General features: G+C 37.8%; 1 protein-coding gene across 1 annotated transcript in view; it reads left to right on the top strand.

The window, feature by feature from the left end:
- Positions 1–19,708, top strand: part of ROR2 (ROR family WNT receptor 2) — a 145,776-nt gene that overhangs the window by 118,807 nt on the left and 7,261 nt on the right. Inside the window, exons 5-6 of the mRNA XM_085213447.1 lie at positions 14,148–14,275; positions 19,179–19,493. Coding sequence (XP_085069573.1) covers positions 14,148–14,275; positions 19,179–19,493 — 443 coding nt within the window. The remainder of the gene's footprint in view (positions 1–14,147; positions 14,276–19,178; positions 19,494–19,708) is intronic.

Genomic DNA, 19,708 nt, shown 5'->3' with positions numbered 1-19,708 from the left:
TTTCCTTGGAGAGGCAAAAACTCTTTTCTAGTCTAAATGTAGTTCAGGCACAGGATGTTTCTTACAGTTCACATTAAAAGATGTTTTTATACCCAATACATGGCTATTTCAAATCAGAATTTACAATTATTCAGGCATCTAAGGACTAGGTGTTAAAAAATAGGACTCCTATCACGATACGGCCTGGTTCAGCCTAGTTCGATGACAGGGGATGAAGGGACTCACAGTCCCACACCCTAGGAGAAGGGTGAGGGGAGAGGTAGGGAGAGGAAGAGGGAGAGGAGAGAAAGAGGGAGAAAAGGTAGGGAGATGGGCCTGGATGAAACAAAAAGAAACTGTGGAAACAAGATAAGGAAAACAACAAATTTACTAAATATGATAGTGGAATGAGAGACAATACACTAAAATACAATATAATTGGAATTGAAGCTAATAAATAAAATGAGAGAGGGAGTGTCTGAAACCAAAGGCCTTGCTGTAGGCAAGACAGGTAAGGAGCACACAAACCGAAGTGGGCAGAGAAAAAGACAGTGGTGTGGCTCCCAGTCAGTTTTATCTTTCCCTCTGAATGGAAAACAGAAATACAATAATGAAGTCTTCTGAGAGCTGTAGTTCACACTTCTCTTCTGAGACCAAGTAACTGGAACTAGGAACAATCCACAAAACTGCATCATTAACTCTTTAACTCCCAGTGCACTACATGATGTTATGTATGGAGTCCTGATACAAATCATAATACTATGACAGACTACTCCTGAAAAAAATGCTTGCTGTAAAAAAATAATTGTCTTTTGTTTCAAAAGCAGAATACACACTTGACTGGGATGACCATATTTGAAGTATATATATTTTTCTATAGATATTTGTGGTATCATGTTGAAGTTGGAGAATAAGCACATACTTTGTGTTCTGGTTTCCTGCTTTAATCAAGCAAGAAGAAGAATTTTGTGGTTAAAACACTGGACTGTAATTTCAGAGGTCTGGATTCAATTTCTGGCTGTGCTCCTGTCTCCGCGTATGATTGCAGCAACTTGTTTAACCTTTGTGTCTCCGTTTCTTGTACATCAAATGGATATAAGGTCAATCTTCAGAATTTCTGTGCCTTTCACTATTAGCAATCAGATAACTTCAAAATGTTTAGGGTGCATTTTCTTTCTTGAAAGTTAGAAATATTTTTCCTATCTAACAAAAGAGGAACTGAGGCAAAAACTGTCTCAGGCTGGTCCACATTAAACAACAAATGTTTGCCTTGGCAGATTTCCTGGCCCTCTCATAATACAGTTTGGGGATCTGGCTGGAACATGCTGCAGTTTCTTTCTAGTCCCTGTGTGTTAGTTTCCTTTTTAATTTTAGGGTTGGAGGGAAGGCTTGGTGTGAGACACGGACTCTTATCAGAGAATTTTGTTCCACCACCACAGATCTACTGGTCTACCTCTTTAAATGTCCTTTGACAAACTGTGTAGTCTGAGACCAGAAATTTGTAGACCTTCAGTGAAGGTCTTCAGTGAATCAGCCATAACTCTTCTTTTTTCATGACATATTTCTCTTATCTACTAGAATGTAATTTTTTTGTGTAGTAATTTATTATTATTATTATTATTATTATTATTATTATTATTATTATTATTAATATACTCCAGTTATGTAGTATCCTAGTAGGGCTCATAATTATATTGTCATAAATAAGTATGTAATTGAACATTGTTCTGTCCAGGGCTGTACCATAGATTCAGAAGAAGTGTAGTTAGCTGTCTGTAATGGAAATGGTATGTTTTTATTCTACTCCTACTTTTGTTGTTTTGAAAAATACCTTTTTTTTTTTTTCTCATGAAAATCTGTGAGTATGTGTAATTCAAGGCAGAAGTACTGGTTTGGGTTATTTGGTACCACACAAGATTTTTGCTTCTTCCTACATTACGTTATTTACTTGACTTTAATTTAAATTGTGAAGGATCAATGTTATGTAGTAATAGAAGAATGAGTTCAGCATGGACTTAGAAAATTAATTAATTTAAACATTAAGTGTGTATTGTAACTAACATGATTAACACTGTGGAGCAGACACAACTGTTTGTGCATAGGACGGCCTTTTTTCTACTCTGCAGAGCAGAGATTATGTTTCTCCTAGCTAATATTCTATCTTACCAGGTGTGATCCTGAGATGTGCATGTGAAGCCAGGAGCTGTGTCTGTATTATCTGCAACTTGTTATCTGAAGAAACTACTGCAAGTGGCTGGTTTTTCCTTCATTTTAAAGGAAGGAAAGAACGGAAGAAAAAAGTTGACAGGGAACACTGAAAAAATATAAAATATAAAAAATATAAAAAAATAATATTTTTTTTCATCCCGTTACACTTACTAGTCCAATATTTATTAGTTCAGAAACTTCCACAGAATTACGCCAAGCGCATGCAAAATGAGTAAAAACAAACCTTAAGAAAAGCTGTACCTTGTCTGTCATACTATAGAAATACTATAGAAATTAAATGTCCCTGAACCTTACTGCGTAATGCAGCTATTTTGCTCTACACTATGCGAGAGCCTGATTGCAGTGCCCAAAGGGTATGCTTATGGGACTTCCCTGCTTTTGGTCAAGGCTTCTAAATAGCTTAGGAAGAAGTGTCAATTAATTACACTTTTGTCTGCTCTTACAGTTAAGCTGACTTTGGATTAAACTGGGGAAAACACCTTTGATTAGCTGTACAGCAGTAGCACCCTTTTAAATGAGTGGAACATGTAATACATGTAATGCATAACACTTCGTTTTTTGTATATGGGAAGCAAGCAGGCAGTACAACAAAGCATATGAACCTTCTCTTTCCTAGAAGATCTGCTTTTCCAAAATTTGGAAGTTTAATTTACAGATGGATATTAAAGATAGTTGTTTGTTTGTGTTGAGAGAATTTACCCATAGTTTGTGGGCTGGGACAGCATCCCTCCTACTCTGCAGAGAAAGTCTGAGATGTGCACGTACGGCTAAGAGCAGCACACAGCTCTGAGTCTGTAAAAAATATGACACTAATTTGCCCTCTTCCAACAAATTCAAGATCAGCAGCGGGTGTCTGGGTTTGGACATCTCAGTGAAGCAATTTATATTAAACTACCAAATAATTTGTAAGCAAAAGAAGACATTTGTTGATCCTTTTAAGGATATATGTAAATTGATTTTCAAAGTAATAATGGCTTTTGGGCTTTTGGCAAGTAGTTCTTGCAGCTGTTGGACGTCCCTGATATAACCAGGGATCTTTAGTTTGTTTTGATTTTACTTCCTCCCTCTCTCCCTTCCCTTCTTTCTTTCATTCTGTAGCTTAAATGACTTTCAAAGTATTTATTGTATGTCTTACAAAAGGACAGTTAAATGTCCCTGAGACTTCCTGTCAGCATTGGATGCCACACTGTGTTTAATTAGAGTTCCTTAGGGCACTGAATAGCTTCTAAGTGCATACAGGGAAAGGGTGAATATTGTAGTTAGGCTCTAAAGTAAAGGCACACTATTCTAATGGAAAGTGGGCAATTTAACAAAATAAGCTAATGTTGTAACACCACACCATAAATAATCCTTTCAATTTTTATCGCTTTATGGTTCATTTTTTCCTTATATTTTGTACAATTTTGTTCTCTGAGTGATCCTAACGAACAATAGATGCAATTTATTTAGTGTACTTGAGAAAAGGTGAAGCAGATGTCACAAACTGATAAAACTGAAACATTTTCCCTCAAAACTAAATAACACAAAATGTGATAAAGTGCACTGTTTCAAAAAAGAGAGAAGGAGAAAGAAATAGTAAGGAAATTTGCTTTTTAAAATTGGTGCTGCTTTCTTAATTGTAAAATCTAAAGTCTTTGAGATAATACTGTAATACTACTCTAAAATGGCAAGAAGCTCATCTTAGGCACAGTCTCTCTCATGCTTCTCAGAAAAATCACTCATAAGTGTTCCATTTCTCATGTGGATAAATCTGATTATAACACAAAAGAGGAAAAGGATTGCTTCACATGGGAGATAATATTTGGCATATCACAGAAATTTTTTTTTTTAAACCTATGTGCTCACACAGAGACGCAGGTCTTTTCCCCCTAAAGCATTTATTTTCATTTCCACCCATCTTACTATGCTTACCTTCAAATTGGGAAATTGGTTGTTTTAGCTCAGTGGAGAAGGTAAGTCTCAGCAGGATGGCCTTGTATAGAAATCCTGGTGTTCTCATCTGGCAGTTTTACAGAATACACTTGAAAAATATTCTTTTTTTCCCACATCATAGCAATAAAGTAGTTTCAGATTGCAAAGCAATGAGCAGAGCGGTGAGGAAAACACATACAGTGTTAATTTTAAAAGTTTCCCCTTAAAAAAAAAAAAAAAAAAGGTCTACTTCAGGACTGGATGATGTAAAAAAAAAAAAAAGTTTTGCACAGAAATTAACCTGTGTACTTATGGTGGGAAGAATGAAGACTGCCCTTCCTAGTTTCTTCTGTAACAGAATTCAGTTTATTACTTGTTATTTTAAAACATATTCTTAATACTCAGTAGTTTCAAGACAATGTAATGTGCAGTCACTTGCAAATTTTCTGTCACACAGATTGAGAGGTATATCAGTATTCATATGATCTTCATTTTCAACCATTAGGAGCTAAATCCTGACATGCTAAACTTAGGAGATATTTGATTTCCTAATTGAGTTTTTTCTATTTGTTCGTATTAATGAATAGTTTAGTAATATCAAGCCTTAGATTAATTTATGGAGCTGTGAAGCAGCTAGAATTGTACTGGCATCCTATCATGTAATAACGTTTGTGTGATATCCTGCGTGTGGTATATGAAAACAAATTGCAACAGTGAATTTTGCATGTGAACTGTTTTGCTTTGTTTGAGGCACAATGCAGTATCCATTACTATATTTTTTAGAAGATTTTAATTTAAAAATATATTTAACCAATAGTAAGTGTATGAATGGGAAAAATGAAAAGGGTGAAGGTAAATGAGTTGTGATAAACGTTCAGTAAGTAGTTTAAAGTTCAAAGGAAGAAAAGAAGGGGGAAATTGTCACTTAAGTTCATGAGGCCTGGATACACAGACCTTTCAACAGATTTGGGTGCTTCAAGATACTGTGCCACCAGCCCCACAGATGTTGCTGCTGAGCCAAGAGTGGCTTCTTCCTATCCTTTTTCAGTGGCTGGGCAGAGGAACTCATGTCTATTTTTCTTCTTGAGAATTCAGGAGCTCTAGTAGTAACTGGCATTAAATTTCCTGTGTAGAAGCTAATTTTCCTAATCTGGAGAAAATCAGCAATCCTATTATGTGGAATCATGATGACACATCAGAATTAATTTGTGAGGTCTGTATTCCTTACCCATACCAGCCAGACCTCTGTTGCTGAAGCAGATGGCAGTAATAACAGGCTACTGTCTTCAGAGCAGACCAGCCCAGAGGAGAAGGAGCACACTTACAAATTGAACAGAAATGAATAGCAAGAGAAAAAATATTAAGTTTTGCTCCAGATTAAGGAGAGCTCTTCTGGTGGAAGCCTCTTTATGCTCCCCCAGCCTGCTACTGCCTCCCATGCCAGAATTCTTTGTCTTCCTGGGCTCATAGCAAGCTCCTTGTATAATTGCCTCATTTAACCTTAAGCTTCAACCATGACACAGTTGCCAAACTGTTTCATTTTCTCACGTACTCTGCAAAGTTTGCTGTAGATTGGATATATGCAGAACTTACTGTCTGCACTCTCATAGGCTGGGATGAGCACACAAAGATGGAAATGACATAAAGGCTGGACAGATTTGGGTAGTATTTTTTGGGTTTAGGAAAAGGGATGTCCCAACATGTTTCAGGTGTCTGCTCAGTAGCAGGGAACATGATACCGTTGCAATCAAATGGCTATTCTTTTTCCTGGTAGTGGTTTGGTTTTGGAATGTGCTTTTTATTTTTTATTTTTTCTTAATGACAGAAATAGTGTTTTTTCTCAGGACCTGTTTTTCAGAACACCCAAGCCATATATTTTGAAGTTAAAAAGAGATAAATTAGTTTGATCTTTGGAAGATTCCAGCTCTGATTTTTTTTCTATGAAGAAAATGCTGTATTTCCCATCCTTAAAGATAATGCTAATAATAAAAGCTCGAGACATTTCCATGCTGTTTCATATTTATTTTTAAAATAATTCCATTGTTCTTGTTGTAGCCTCCTTCTCTTTGGGTTTGTATGGCTGTTGTTTTTGACCATGCTTTCTCGTCTTCTTTTTTTCTCAAGACTTTCTACCTCCTACCTGTCATAGACAGACATGCATATAAAATCTTGCCAATGGATTTTAATGAAATGAGTAATACTATAACATTTCCAAGATCTTTGTAAGGCTGAGCTGTGTATACTTGCTCAGAGGTAGCATGGAATGAGAAGGAAAGATAAAAAGTGAGGAAGAATTCTGTTTTCTGGCAGTGAGAGAAACAGGGAGCTGCTTGTTAGAGGAACTGTGAAAGGCTCATTGGTCCTACAGATTTTCCCCAGGGATGTTAGAGGGATACCATTTATTACACAGTTGTAACACACCAGGAAAGATAGCTTGTTTTTAAAGAAAAAAGTGTGGAGGGAGGCTCTATGATTTCTTTGGTAAGCAAAAATCTGGAATGCTGCAAGACCAGGTCCACATTCCCATGAGTCTGGCTTTCTGAAGCTTTTTCATTTTAAAATTCTTCTGTAACTCTAATGATAACAGAGATGTTTTTGCTGAAAATACCCAATACTCAACAAAGCAGACTGGCAGCCTTCCTTGGATTTCCAGCTGACTCATGATTTCAAGACTTTGTCCCAACACGTTGAGAGCTATGAAAGCAGTGGGAGAACTTAGGAAAATATTGTGTCAGTAAATTGAAAGAAATTGAAAAAGAGTTTGTGGTTGTCAGAGGATGATGGCTGGTAATGCATCCAGGAATAATCTTCTGCGCCTTGTGGAAATTTATAAAGCAGGTGTTCTTGTTTAGCTTTGCTTCTTTCATCTTCATGATGGACAGTCTGCATTACAAATGTCAAAATTATTTATCTTCTGTCCCCTGGCAAATGGCTTAAATGAATAAGCAGATATTCCAAAAGCTGGACTTGTTACTCACTGAGTGACTGTGCTGGGTCATGGATAGAACAGTACAGTAACTTGTATTTCTGTAGAGTCACTCGTATATTCTACACAGCCTTCATAGGAACAGCCCCCTGTCTCTACTTCTCTATATAGTTGAGAAGTACTACATTTTGGTGCAGTGAAACCTCTTGTAAGTGTATGCAGCAGTGATAAATATCTGAGCGTGCAGGAAACCCTTAAGCACCAGTAGGATGTGGCGTTATGCCACGCACTCCTTGCCATTGTTTTATATGTTTAATTCTTTCCTGCATTTTTCTAGCGAGTGCAGTGTATTTTGTGTTACAGGAGTGATGGAAAATGATTCAGTGAAAGAAGGGCCGTCAACACCGATTTTCATGGATTTTAATCCACTTAAATCTTCAAACGCAGTAGCTTGCTGCAAGGGTATGGCTCATTTGGGAGTGTCGACACCCATGTAAAGCAGAGCTTTTTGAGTACAGCAGTTTGGTTTGTGATTCAGTGGAGACATGTGCTCAAACATTATTGATGCCCACCTCTTTGTATATTTAAATGTCTTTTAAATTCCTTGCTTTAAAAGCATCCTCCTTTTATGACTCATGAATATACATTTAAAATTAATTTTAGAAGCAGACTTTAAGATCTGAGTTTTGCATTTTAAAATACAACTTTTGTAGTCAGTTGTAGAAATAATTGCAGTAGGCTAAAAATAAGGTTATTGAGAAGTTGCAGTCTGACAACTTATTTTTCTCTACTTTGTTGCAAAGACTAAATTTGTTTGCAGCTGTGCTTTCATTAACAAAATTTCAGTGAAATGCTTTATCTATTATCTGGTTTGAAATGGTACTTTGAGTACTATGATTAACAAATTCATCATTTAGTAGAATCAGTGGAATAAGTAATTGTAATTTTCTATTTGGACATTGAATCTGGAGTTTCAATTCACAACATACTTTTTAACAGCTAGCAGATATTCAAATCACACTCAGAATCACACTCAGCACAGTTGCTCTGTAAATGTAACGTTAATTACCTTTATTTTTTAGGTTTTATCTCATTACATTTTTTCCCAGATAAGAAGCACAAAAATAAATGCTACTCATTAGTATTTATCTAACTTGTAATGTTGATGTAGGGGAATGTTGTTAAACTCGGTGAGCATCTGGTAGCAAAATTCACGGGCCATATCCCTGGTGAGTGTAAATTGTCATAGGTCCATTGACTTCAACTCAGCTATGACTGTATATACAAATTTCCCCACCTGTTAGTTTTTGACTTTTTAACACTGAGCTCCTTTACTGATACTATTTATTACAGCCCTTCAGTGAACAGAAGTTTTTGTATCCATTTTTTACTTCAGTGATGTCTCTTTGACATTGTAACTATGATCACTATTTTCTGTGATCCCAAGACTGCTGATCTTTAGGTGTGCTTGTGAAGATGTGCAAACAAATGATTGTTTGTGCCAGAAAGATGGGTCGTCTGCAGATAGACCTTTGGCCAAAGAATGAAGCTGTTTGTTCTGAGCATGGGGGCAGGCAGAGCAAGAAGAACATGCCATTCCCTGCAGTGCTGGCCGAAGGTGCCTCCAGCTAGGTAGGGCCCTGCAGCAGCAGCAGTGTTTTCCCTATCATCCTTTTCCTTGTAATAATTAGCTTTTTCAAGTGGGACTCAGCCCTGCACGTGTTGTATCAGTGCTATGTTTTTGTTTTGCTTTGTTTTGTTTTGCTTTGTTTTGTTTTGTTTTAGGTTTTCCTATACACCCGTGTTTTGGAAAGTTTAGTGGAGCCTTCAATTCATCTGTATATGTTACTGTATAGGAAGAAATTATGAGTAACATCAGGAACAGCTGGCATTAGTCCAACCCTTCTCAATGGATGAACAATTAAGCCAATATGGCTTTTAAAAAATCCCATTCTTTATCAAATATTTATACCCTAGTCGTATTGCTTCGCAAGTCAGTAATATTAACTCTTATTGATCTCCTTAGTACATTATGAAGTCTATGAGAAGGAACAATTTTATATCCTATTTAAAAAGCAGTATTCTTCAAGATTAAAGAAGAAACTGCATTAAAAATTTGCTTTGCTTTTCTTTGATACTTTTATCAGAAATTTGAAGGTACAAGCCTGACCTGGAAGTACTAGGTATTTTTCTACAATAATAGTAATATAGACTTACCATATTATTGACTGGAAGAAAGTTTTATAGAAATGAGACTACATACGATGAAGATAGCATGTTTCTCTTCTCTCTAGTGTGAACCTGTATTAGTAGGAGATAGTGAATGCTGTGACATGTGAATTCATTTTAGCCTCATTGAAAAGTGATCCCTCCCTTGAAATGTTCTATGTCGAGAGTATAAGGAACAAATAACAAGAATTGTAGTACCAGATTTTAACAGTTCCCTGTTAGAGGTGCAGTGTAAACAAACCATGGATGTATACATGTATTAAAAACAGAAATCCCTGATGTTTTGTTGCAGTGCTTTTTAACAGACTTCCCACACACTAATGTGGCTTACCTCTTTAACTAAACAAAATCCTGTAATTTCTTTGAATGAAGATCCCCCTAAATAACTTCTAGGTTTATTATTTCAGTGTACTGAAACAAATTACTCTCAAAATAAAATTCTAAGTAACTTGTTAGCTTTATTAAAAGTGTAGATTGACTTTTTTCTTATATGTATTGAATCTGACTATCTATCTTGAATCTTCAAGAACTTTGTCTTCTTACTTGGTTCAAAACTACAAATTGGACTTCAGAATTTTGATTGGCAATCAAAAAAATTGATGAATTGGTGTTTTTGAGTATATACAAATATTCTTTGAACAAATAATGCTTCAGTTTTGCATACAGAATAACTACACACCAGAAGATTTGTTTTACTCTTTTCTATGGCATCTTAAAAAATGAGTTTTAGGAAACTGCTTGAGTATAACTTTCAGTGCTAAAATAATTGCAAAGCCAACTATTTTAATTACTTTTCTTTACTATTTTATTTACTGCAAGTTGCTTAGTTCCCCCTTCTCCAGCTAGCTCCTGTGCAAGAACTGATTTCTAGTTACTTAATTTTCAGTATTAACCATCATTATTACAGGGAATTCTCTGGGCTTGCTTGCATTTTAATATGAATCTCTTATCATACTGATGTATGCATTCAAATACTTCCTCCATTTGCACGTAAAGGTAGTAGGTCAGCTCTGACTGTGTTTGCAGGGGCATGAAATAAATGCTGAAAACCCTCCTTAGGCTTACATGCTTCACAAGATGATTTTAGTACTGAACAGAATTTCCACAATTGCCTTTTATTTACTGGGACTTCTTTTGTTTCATTTGCCCTCTGGCCTACTTTACTGTGGCAGTTGCATACAATAGATTGTGTTACATAGATGTCATGTAGTGTATTATACCCAGATGTATTCTTTCAGCTTATGAGACTTTCCGTTCAGAAAAGCCTCTTTGTTTCCTAGGTATTTGCTTCCATAGTCTTTTGTTGAGTGTTCATTCTGTGTCACCTGAAATTAAAATAATGCTTACTGCAAGGGGGTAGCAGTGCTATGTAATTTTTGCAACACGTGTAGCACCCCTGGACTTGTCTCTGTGCTTCTGGAGGACATCTTCACCTTCTTTTTTGCATAACCTCTGATACAATTGTTACATGGTAAAGTTTATAGTTAAAGAAAGCCATTAGTCCTGAATAACATTTTTTTCTAACTGTATGAGGCAAAGCTGCTGCTTGTTATAGCCTGACCTCAGGTCCTGAGGGGCATCTGAGCAGAGAGCTTGTCCTGCACCGGAACACCTGTCTCATCTCCTGACAACTTAAAAGCAACAGGCCTGGATTCAAATCATTCATAGAATATCTCTATCTAGAGAGATTCTCAACCGCATTCTGTGTTTTACTCCAATTCACAGGTCTTCCTATACCCCTCCTACAGACCCACATGTTCCTGGAAGTCACAGTTTCTGCCACTGTGAGGAGATTAGATAGGCACTGCAGCACAGAATCGTCATCATTCTTTTTCATTGCTTGTCTGTTCAGTTTTCCATTTTATACAGATTTCTTCTGATTCTCCTTCTAAGCACACTGTTTTTAATTGTGTGTGAGATAAGGAACATGTAGATTTTTTACCAGTGCTTAGTTGTTTTTCATGTTTCCAGAGATGTTAAACAAGATTAATCTTAGATAGACCCTGTATTGTAAATAAAATAAGAACACTGATGCCACTTTTTTTTTTTTTTTTTTTTTCCTTTTTCTTTCCTGCTTTGGCTTTATATTAGAAAACCTATTTTTTAACTTTGTTGTTCTGGCATAAGATAATAACTTTCTGAGCCTGAAAAACTAATAGATGGCGTTCATCCTAATTGAAGTTGGGGTTTTAGGAGGAAGAACCAGGGTTCTTGATCAGAATAGACTTCAAAGCTCAAGGAGCAGGAAATTGAAGAGTCAGTATTTCTGCCTATTTCCAGCAGCTTTAAACTCCTTCTCTAATCAGCAGCTGAATTGCTGGCATATTATTTAGAGCACAAATCAAAACAGCATATGGTTCCAAAGCCGCCTGTTTGAACTGAGCATGCTGCTTCTCCTGCACTATTTTATCAAATTTCCTATCCCTTGCTTTTTGCTGCAAAAACACTTTGCCGTGTGCCAAGTTGCAGAGGGAAAGAGCAATCTGCAAGGAGATTGTTTCTTGTAATTACTACAGCTTTCTCAAAATCGGCTATTTTGCTCAGAAGACTAACGTAACTCTTCTCCCCTTTATTATTAGTACTGACCATGTACTACTCACTGGCAACTCCGACTTGGCTAAGACACACATAGAGCAAGAGCTCTGCTACAGACAGAGTATCTGACATCAGATTACTGTTTACTTTTGCTTGCATCCATAGTAATGGTCATATCCAGTTTAGTTTAATCAGCAGTTAACTGTATCATGAGAGAAGGGAGCATATGTGTTTATATATAGTATCTAAGCTGCATTTAGAAGTTCTTGACAGAAATAAATAAACTGAGCTAAGTAAGAGATCATACTGCCTTTATCACCAAACACATGCTAGCTTTTACAGATTATTATTTTATTTTATTTTATTTTGGTAAGAAAAGCCTTCCCTGAGAGCTAAAGTGTGAGGTACAGTTTCACTTAGATACATTGCAGACTTTGTTCTGCAGGGTAATAGTTTGATTTTATTCTTGAGAAAGGTTAAATATGTTAAATATTCATTCAGCTCATTATGGGAATTGCTTATTTCCTATTGAGATGGTCAAGGATCATAAAGCAAGCACAGAGAAATCACTTTGAGATTTTTGTCCCCTCAGGCATGTTGCAGTTGTTGCAAAATTAGAGGGTTTTTTTCTATGAGTGTGAAATAATTACACTGTAGCAATTAATCGATCCTGAAAGATGCCTCCTTTTCTTCATCCACTGTAATATACAAATTGCCTCTTTCTGGAAGCAGAATTTGTTTAAACTTCTTCAGACAGAATGTTTTTTAATAAATAACAATCATACTGTGGTAGGAAATAAGGGACAAACAACTACATGAGGCACTTCATATAGTAAATCAGCATGTGTGATGGATAAGGTCATCGTCTTTCGAGGAGGAAAAGGGGAATTGCTGCTCAGGTGTTAACTAATGATCCCAGCTTTTGCCTATCCTACGTGGACAGCCCTGCCCACCCTCCCACATCCAGGGAGTTTATAACTTCAGAAATAGAGGTCATTTCCCCAAAGAGCTTTACCAGGGAGCCATAGTGGAGAGAAAAAAAAAAGGAAAGGAAGATTCTAAAACAGAATAAGATACCGGAAATGATAGCTGCACTCAGCATTGGGTAGGTGTTGGATGATGATGCTTATCACAATTAGGTGTTGTCAGACAGCTGGTTATAGTGAAGATATGGCCCAGCTGAGGGTTTTACGCATTTTCACTGATTACCTTGTTCTGCTCATGCGACATGATGAGCAGGAAAGATGAAGATATTTGTAAGAGAAATGGAAATATGTGTTGCCAAAACACATAATATCTGAAGATATTTTAAATAACATACAAAGTGCAGAAGAGTATTGAAGTGATACTTCAAATATTACTGGTATTATTAGAGGAGTACCTCAGGTGTTTGAACTGACTCCTAAGAAAGATTTGAGTTGTTCTAGAATTGATGATTTTCTAGATAATGTTTTATGCTTTTTTCATCACTTCGTGTGGTGAGTCATAGGAAATACACAAGCTAGTGAATCCTAGCACATTGGCTGTGCCATACCAGAGGAAATGCATGGTGTTGTGAGGATTCACTCTGAGAGTTCCTTCACAAGGGTCTTTTGCAGTACTCAAATAGTTATGATCTACACATCAGCTCTGTATTATTTACTTGGGCTTTGAGGATGCTGTGTTGAACACCAAGGCTTAGAGCTAGTTCTTTTATGCCAGAGTATTTATGGTGATGTAAGGAGTTGAACTTGGCTTACAAACTAACTCAATTGAATTAAACTATATGTAAGAAGAAGAATTTGGCAATTGGTTCTGTCCAGAGAGAGGAGGAAAATAGGTTAAAACCTTCATTACTTTTCATTCTGTTTACCTAACTCAGAGTTTTGATTTTTTCCTTATTTTAATTAAAGTTTGGCAAGGTCTCTTCTGCTCTTCACTACAGAAGGAAAGAAGAAAGGGAGAGAGTGGGGTAGGAGAAGAGAACCAATTGTTTGCCTGGTTGTACTGGATGTAGTTAGATGGCAAACATCAATGGGGACACGTAAAAACATCTGTGTTGCTGTCTCAGTCTAGCAGCTTTTTAGTAGATTCATCTGTCAAACTCCATTACTGTTAGTGTACGAAGTTTAAATTAATCTCAGTTTTTGTTTTACTTTTTTTTCTTTTTACAAGGTGCCTCGTTAATACTTCTGAGATAGCGCAGACAGCACTGGAGAAGAAAGCTTCATTTGGGGAATTGAACAGTTTCAAATTTATAATCTTCTAGGGTTCTCTCCCTTTATAGGAATATATAAAAAATTATTGTGTTATGCATTCCTAGACATCTGCTTATATGTTCCTAACTTGTCTTTTGCAGAGAAGATTACCATGAAGATGGTTTCTGTCAACCATACAGGGGAATTGCATGTGCACGAATCATTGGAAACAGGACCATTTATGTGGACTCCCTACAGATGCAAGGGGAAATTGAAAATCGAATTACTGGTAAGCTTATACATCTCTGTAGCTGGACAGAAAACTAATGCAATATCAATACAGGCACTTTTGTCATCCTTATCAGTTTTATAAGTCAATGATTAAGATATTAAGGCTTGAAGTAGATGACCCACTTTCCCACTTCTACAGTTAGTAGAACTTGGAGCAAGAAAGGTGAATATCTACTATTGTATAAAAGCTCTTTCCATGTCCTCAAGTAAAATAGTAGGACATTGACTTTTTAATGAATTCTTGTTTACACTCGAACTTTTTGCTTGACAGATTCCAATATAAGATTTTTTTAAAAATAAAGTGCCTTCTGATGTAAGAAAAAATTGTTTTCTGGATAGTGGCTTTTCCTTCGGGTTTTCTCTCCTATACATAATCTCATGGGAGTCTGTATTTCATGCTGCTTTATATAAAGCAAGAGCTGACCTTCCTGTGCTCTGCCAATGCTGACTTATTTCTCTGATTGTTTCATTACACACTCAGAAATTTGTTTCCAAAACAAGAATTATTTCCAGTGGGCCGTGTATCAGCGTGAGTTTTCTTCATTGAAGCTTCTCCCATCAGACTGATAACTGTGACTCTGATCAGCTGTGATTCTGATAGAAACAAACAGAGCAAGGGAATTCATGGAATAGAGCAAAATGCTTGTAGAGAATTAACACAGTCCAGCAGGAGCATATTTGCACAATGGCTCTCCATCTCCCAGCAGAAGCACTTGAGCAGGGGAGGCAGGCAATCGTCATGGCTGTGCAAGGACCTGCAGCTTAAACTGAGAGAAAAGAGGAAAATGTATGGGAAGTGAAAGCAGGGTTGTGTAGCCTGGGAGGGATACAGGGCTGTTGTTTGTGTGTGTAGAGATAGGATTAGGAAAGCCAAGGCACAAATGGAGCTGAACTTGGTGAGGGATGTGAAAGATAACAAGAAGGGGTTCTGCAGGTACATAGGCAGGAAGAGATAGGCCAAGGAGAGTGTTCCCCCTCTGATGAAAGGTAATGGGGAGCTGACTTCCTCAGACATAGAAAAAGCTGAGGTACTGAATGAATGCTTTGCCTCAGTCTTCATGGGTGGTCAGGCTGTCCGTGTCTGCCAGGACCATGAGACCTGGACAGGCTGGAGAAGTGGAGAAGAGGGCCCATGTGAACCTAATGAGGTTCAGTAAGGCAGAGTGCAGGATGCTGCACTTGGGTTGGGGCAATCCTAGGTATTTATACAAACTGGGGGAAGATCTCCTTGAGAGCAGCCATGCAGAGAAGGACTTGGGGGTCCTGGTGGATGAGAAGCTGGACATGAGCCAGCAATGTGCGCTTGCAGCCTGGAAGGCCAACTGTGTTCTGGGCTGAATTAAGAAAGGGGTCATAAGGGAGAGGGAGGTGATTGTCCTCTTCTACTCAGCTCTTGTGAGACTCTGTCTGGAGTACTGCATCCTGGCCTGGAGGCTGCAGCACAAGGAAGATGCAGAGCTCTTAGAATGAGTCCAGAGGAGGACCACTAAGATGATCAGAGGGCTGGAGCACCTCTCCTATGAGGAAAGATTTGGGGGAACTGGGCTTATTTAGCTTGGAGAAGAGAAGGCTCCAAGGAGGCCTCATTGTGGCCTTCCGGTACTTGAAGGGAGCACATAAATAGGAAGGAGATTGGTGAGGGTGGATAATAATAAGACAGGGGGAATGGTTTTAAACTAGGACAGGGGAGGTTTAGGTTAGATATTAGGAGGAAGTTTTTCACACCACCACAAGAGAGGGTGGTGACACACTGGAACAGGTTGCCCAAGGAGGTTGTGGATGCCCCATCCCTGCAGCCATTCAAGGCCAGGCTGGATGTGGCTCTGGTCAGCCTGGTCTGGTGGTTGGCGACCCTGCACATAGCAGGGGGGTTGAAACTAGATGATCATTGTGGTCCCTTTTCAACCCAAGGCATTCTATGATTCTGTGATCTGGCCAGATATGCCTATCTAATTGAATCTAGAAGTTAGAAACAGCTAGTTGCCAAGAAAAAAAGTTTGAATTTACTTGTCAGCTCTATCTACTTAAAGGTATTACTTTAAATATATGACTTTAAAAGCTCATTTTCAAGCCAGAAATCCAGATCCATTTTTTACTGGGAAATGGTGATTAGATAATGGGGCTGCTGAAACTCAAGTTTTGACCTCTCCTTATACTTTTATGACTCATTCCCCTCTCTTTTCTCTTGTACTATGTTGCAATTCTGGCCTATTTTACCATTCTATATTAATTAATTCATAGTACGTATATCACTTTTACCTCAGTCCTCTCTGCCTTGATTGAATGTTTTTCAACAATTGGAAAATTTTCACTTATCTGAAATGATTAGATTTGTAATTCTGTGAGCTATTTTTATAATGTCCTACTGAAACAAATAAAAAAAAATACTAAATCATGATGTCTTCCAGAAAATAATTATTGATATTTGTTTCTGGAATGCACAGCATGGACACTCATGATCTGGTTGGTGGTTCCCTACTACCACTGATTATTGGATGGATTTTGGAGGCTGAGGATTGGGACTTGAGGTGGTGTAGAACTTGAGGAGAATTCCTGGTCCAAACCTTCTTTAAGAGAAAAAATTTGTGTACCACCACATACAGTTGCATAGGGTCTAACAAGGCAGTATGAATAATACTACTTTTTGAAGTTATATACATCTGAAGGACATACCAAATGCTTTATGCAAAACAAATGCTGAAGATTTCACAGTACACTTTTTTTGTGTAACTCTTCTTAAATGTAAAGTAAGTGTTCCAAGGTTAATGTTCTTAGCCCAAATACCAGGGTATTTTTGACAACTTCTCCTTAGAATTTGCTTGTATTTTTGCCTATGCTTTTTAAGTCTTCGGTGGAATCTCTTTATACTCAGTGCCATCCACCACTCTGGGAAGATTGTGACTGGGTAATGGTGACACCTACTGTCAGATGCTAAGACCTCATTAAAAACTTACAGACCTAATCAATGGGGAATTTTCATTCTGGATTTTCATTTCATTGCTGTGCTGTTGTTTAAAATATGTTCACTGTGCCTATACTGCCTGTACTTCTGCTTGATCCCAACCATGTGGTTATTTGAAAATCTGAGCCTTTGCATTTAAAGAAAAAACAGAAGGATGCTTTCATGGAAAAACTTGAAACTCAGCAGACTGGAAGGCCACCAAAAAGGAGTGTATGGACCTTAACCCTGACCTGTGGATGTGTGTAATTAGCAATGTCTTTGGTGTGCTGGTCAATGTCTATCTGACTGAAAATCAACCCCCTTAGTTGCTTTAGTTTTTCCACATATTTCCCACGTTTCATTCAGATACTGTCTTCATCTTTCCCACATACTGTGTTCAGATGCTCTACTTCAAGTCTTCAGTTTGGAAAGAGACAATCTGGAAAGAGGCTTGGAAATACAAACATAAATTCTAAGGTGCACAGTAGCTTTGTAGAAGCAATCAAGCTTTGAGAAAGGAGCTTAGAAAACATGAGTGTCTAGTGATGTTTCTGGGCCATTTCTGGCATTCTTTGAAGAACAAGAAATGTGACAACAATATAGATGACTTGGAAGGGGAAATGCTCAATGCTGCTGAGGCTTTGTTCCCAGTACTGCTGCCTGCCCTTTGGCACCCAGTAATCAAGAGACTGCTCATGTTTGCCTGCCTTGTTTGCATGTCTTGCTTCTGTGCTGCATGATCGTTATACAACCCTATTTGCTTTTGACACCTCCCAGCAAATTGTGGCCATCATTGTTAATTAGGTATTCTTTGCTTATGCCAATCTACATTCTGTAGCACCTTCACAAAATTTTCAGATAGCCAACTGTGACTGCTTCACTCCATATGTTTAATTTTTCTGTCTTATGGACACCACCTCATTGCTGTTGTTTACAGCCTCATGTTGTGCTTGCATGCAATATTCCCCAGGTGACTGATGAAAGGTTACATTCCTGTATTAAAATAAGGAAAGATGTAGACAGTACAAAAGGCTGGAGCTCAGGCTGCTGCATGTTATGCTGAGAAAGAGACAAGAGGCTCTCTCATAGCAGGTGGCAGCAGGAGGTAGATGGTAGGTAGGGAGAGAGCTGAACAAGAGGGGAAGAAGTGATATGCAGATTGTAACTAAACTGCTGAATGACTTGGACTAATTTTCTTTTCTCTTTACAGTATACACTGGTGGATGTACAGTCTAGCAAACCTTGTTCACAAGTTATATTTTCCAGTTGGGAATGAATGTTCCTGTATTTAATTTGATTTGTCCCCAGATACATAATGCACATGTCCACTTGTCTGTTTTTAAAAAACATGCAGGAAAACTCCCAGATAAATATTATTGTGTAGACAGTGAGGGCTGAAGGGGAAGGTCAAGGTCTTAACCAACATAAAGCACATCTTAATGTGATCTATAATCAGTATGCTGAAATTGATTACTGATATGTATTTGGCTTCTCTTATCTACCAGGGGCAACATCTCTCCAAATACCAAGCCTGTCGAGGCTTAAAAAATGCTTGATTAATTGATCAAAACATTTAAGGGGGAAGAAGCTAAGTTATGCTCATTCAAATTTTGTCTAACTAGAAACTTTGGGAAAATAGGTCAGTGTTCTGGCAGTTGTTTCTTGCCTTAGATATTTATCCTTTCAAGTTAAGATTAATAAAATGTCAACAGTTACTCAAAAGTAGTCACATGGGTGACTTCCTAAAAACTGAGATTCTGCAAGAAATGTGCAGATGTCAGTTTGCTTTTTGGTTTTGTCCTTTGCAGTAGAAAAGACTTGTTTCTTTCCCTGTTGCTCAGTAGGCTTTCACACCATCATGAGAAGATGAAAGTTGTAAAAGGCAAACAATGTAAAAATTACGTTGTTTCTCATATGTATTGTTAATTAATGCTTAAACAGTACCTTTATTCCTTTCCAGCTGCATTTACAATGATTGGCACTTCTACGCATTTGTCTGACCAGTGCTCGCAGTTTGCTATACCATCCTTCTGCCACTTTGTGTTTCCTTTGTGCGACGAGCGCTCCCGAACCCCAAAACCACGGGAATTGTGCCGGGATGAGTGTGAAGTTCTAGAAAATGATCTGTGTAAACAGGAGTACAACATTGCTAGATCAAACCCCCTCATCTTGATGCAGCTGCAGTTGCCTAAGTGTGAGGATCTCCCACGACCTGACACCTTGGAAGCTGCCAACTGCATAAGGATTGGGATCCCCGTGGAGAGACTCAGCCGATGTAAGCCAGTGTGCTACCTACTTTGTATAGTGTTGATACTGACCATAATCTTGCACTATTTTAAGGTACACTTAAGGTGGTGAGGAGGCTTAAAGGATGGTGCTTTGTACCGGAAGGGGTTATATCAACTACGGTTGGCTATGAAACTCCATATTCACACAACAGGTTTTAATCAGCTATGCTAAGGAAAGCAGTGCATTGCAGCCTTCCCTTCC

This window comes from Meleagris gallopavo, chromosome Z (genome assembly GCF_905368555.1).
Source record: "Meleagris gallopavo chromosome Z, MGAL_WU_HG_1.1, whole genome shotgun sequence".
NCBI lineage: Eukaryota > Metazoa > Chordata > Aves > Galliformes > Phasianidae > Meleagris > Meleagris gallopavo.
The sequence above is the reverse complement of the archived record's forward strand: the minus strand, read 5'-3'. Positions and strand labels throughout refer to the sequence as shown.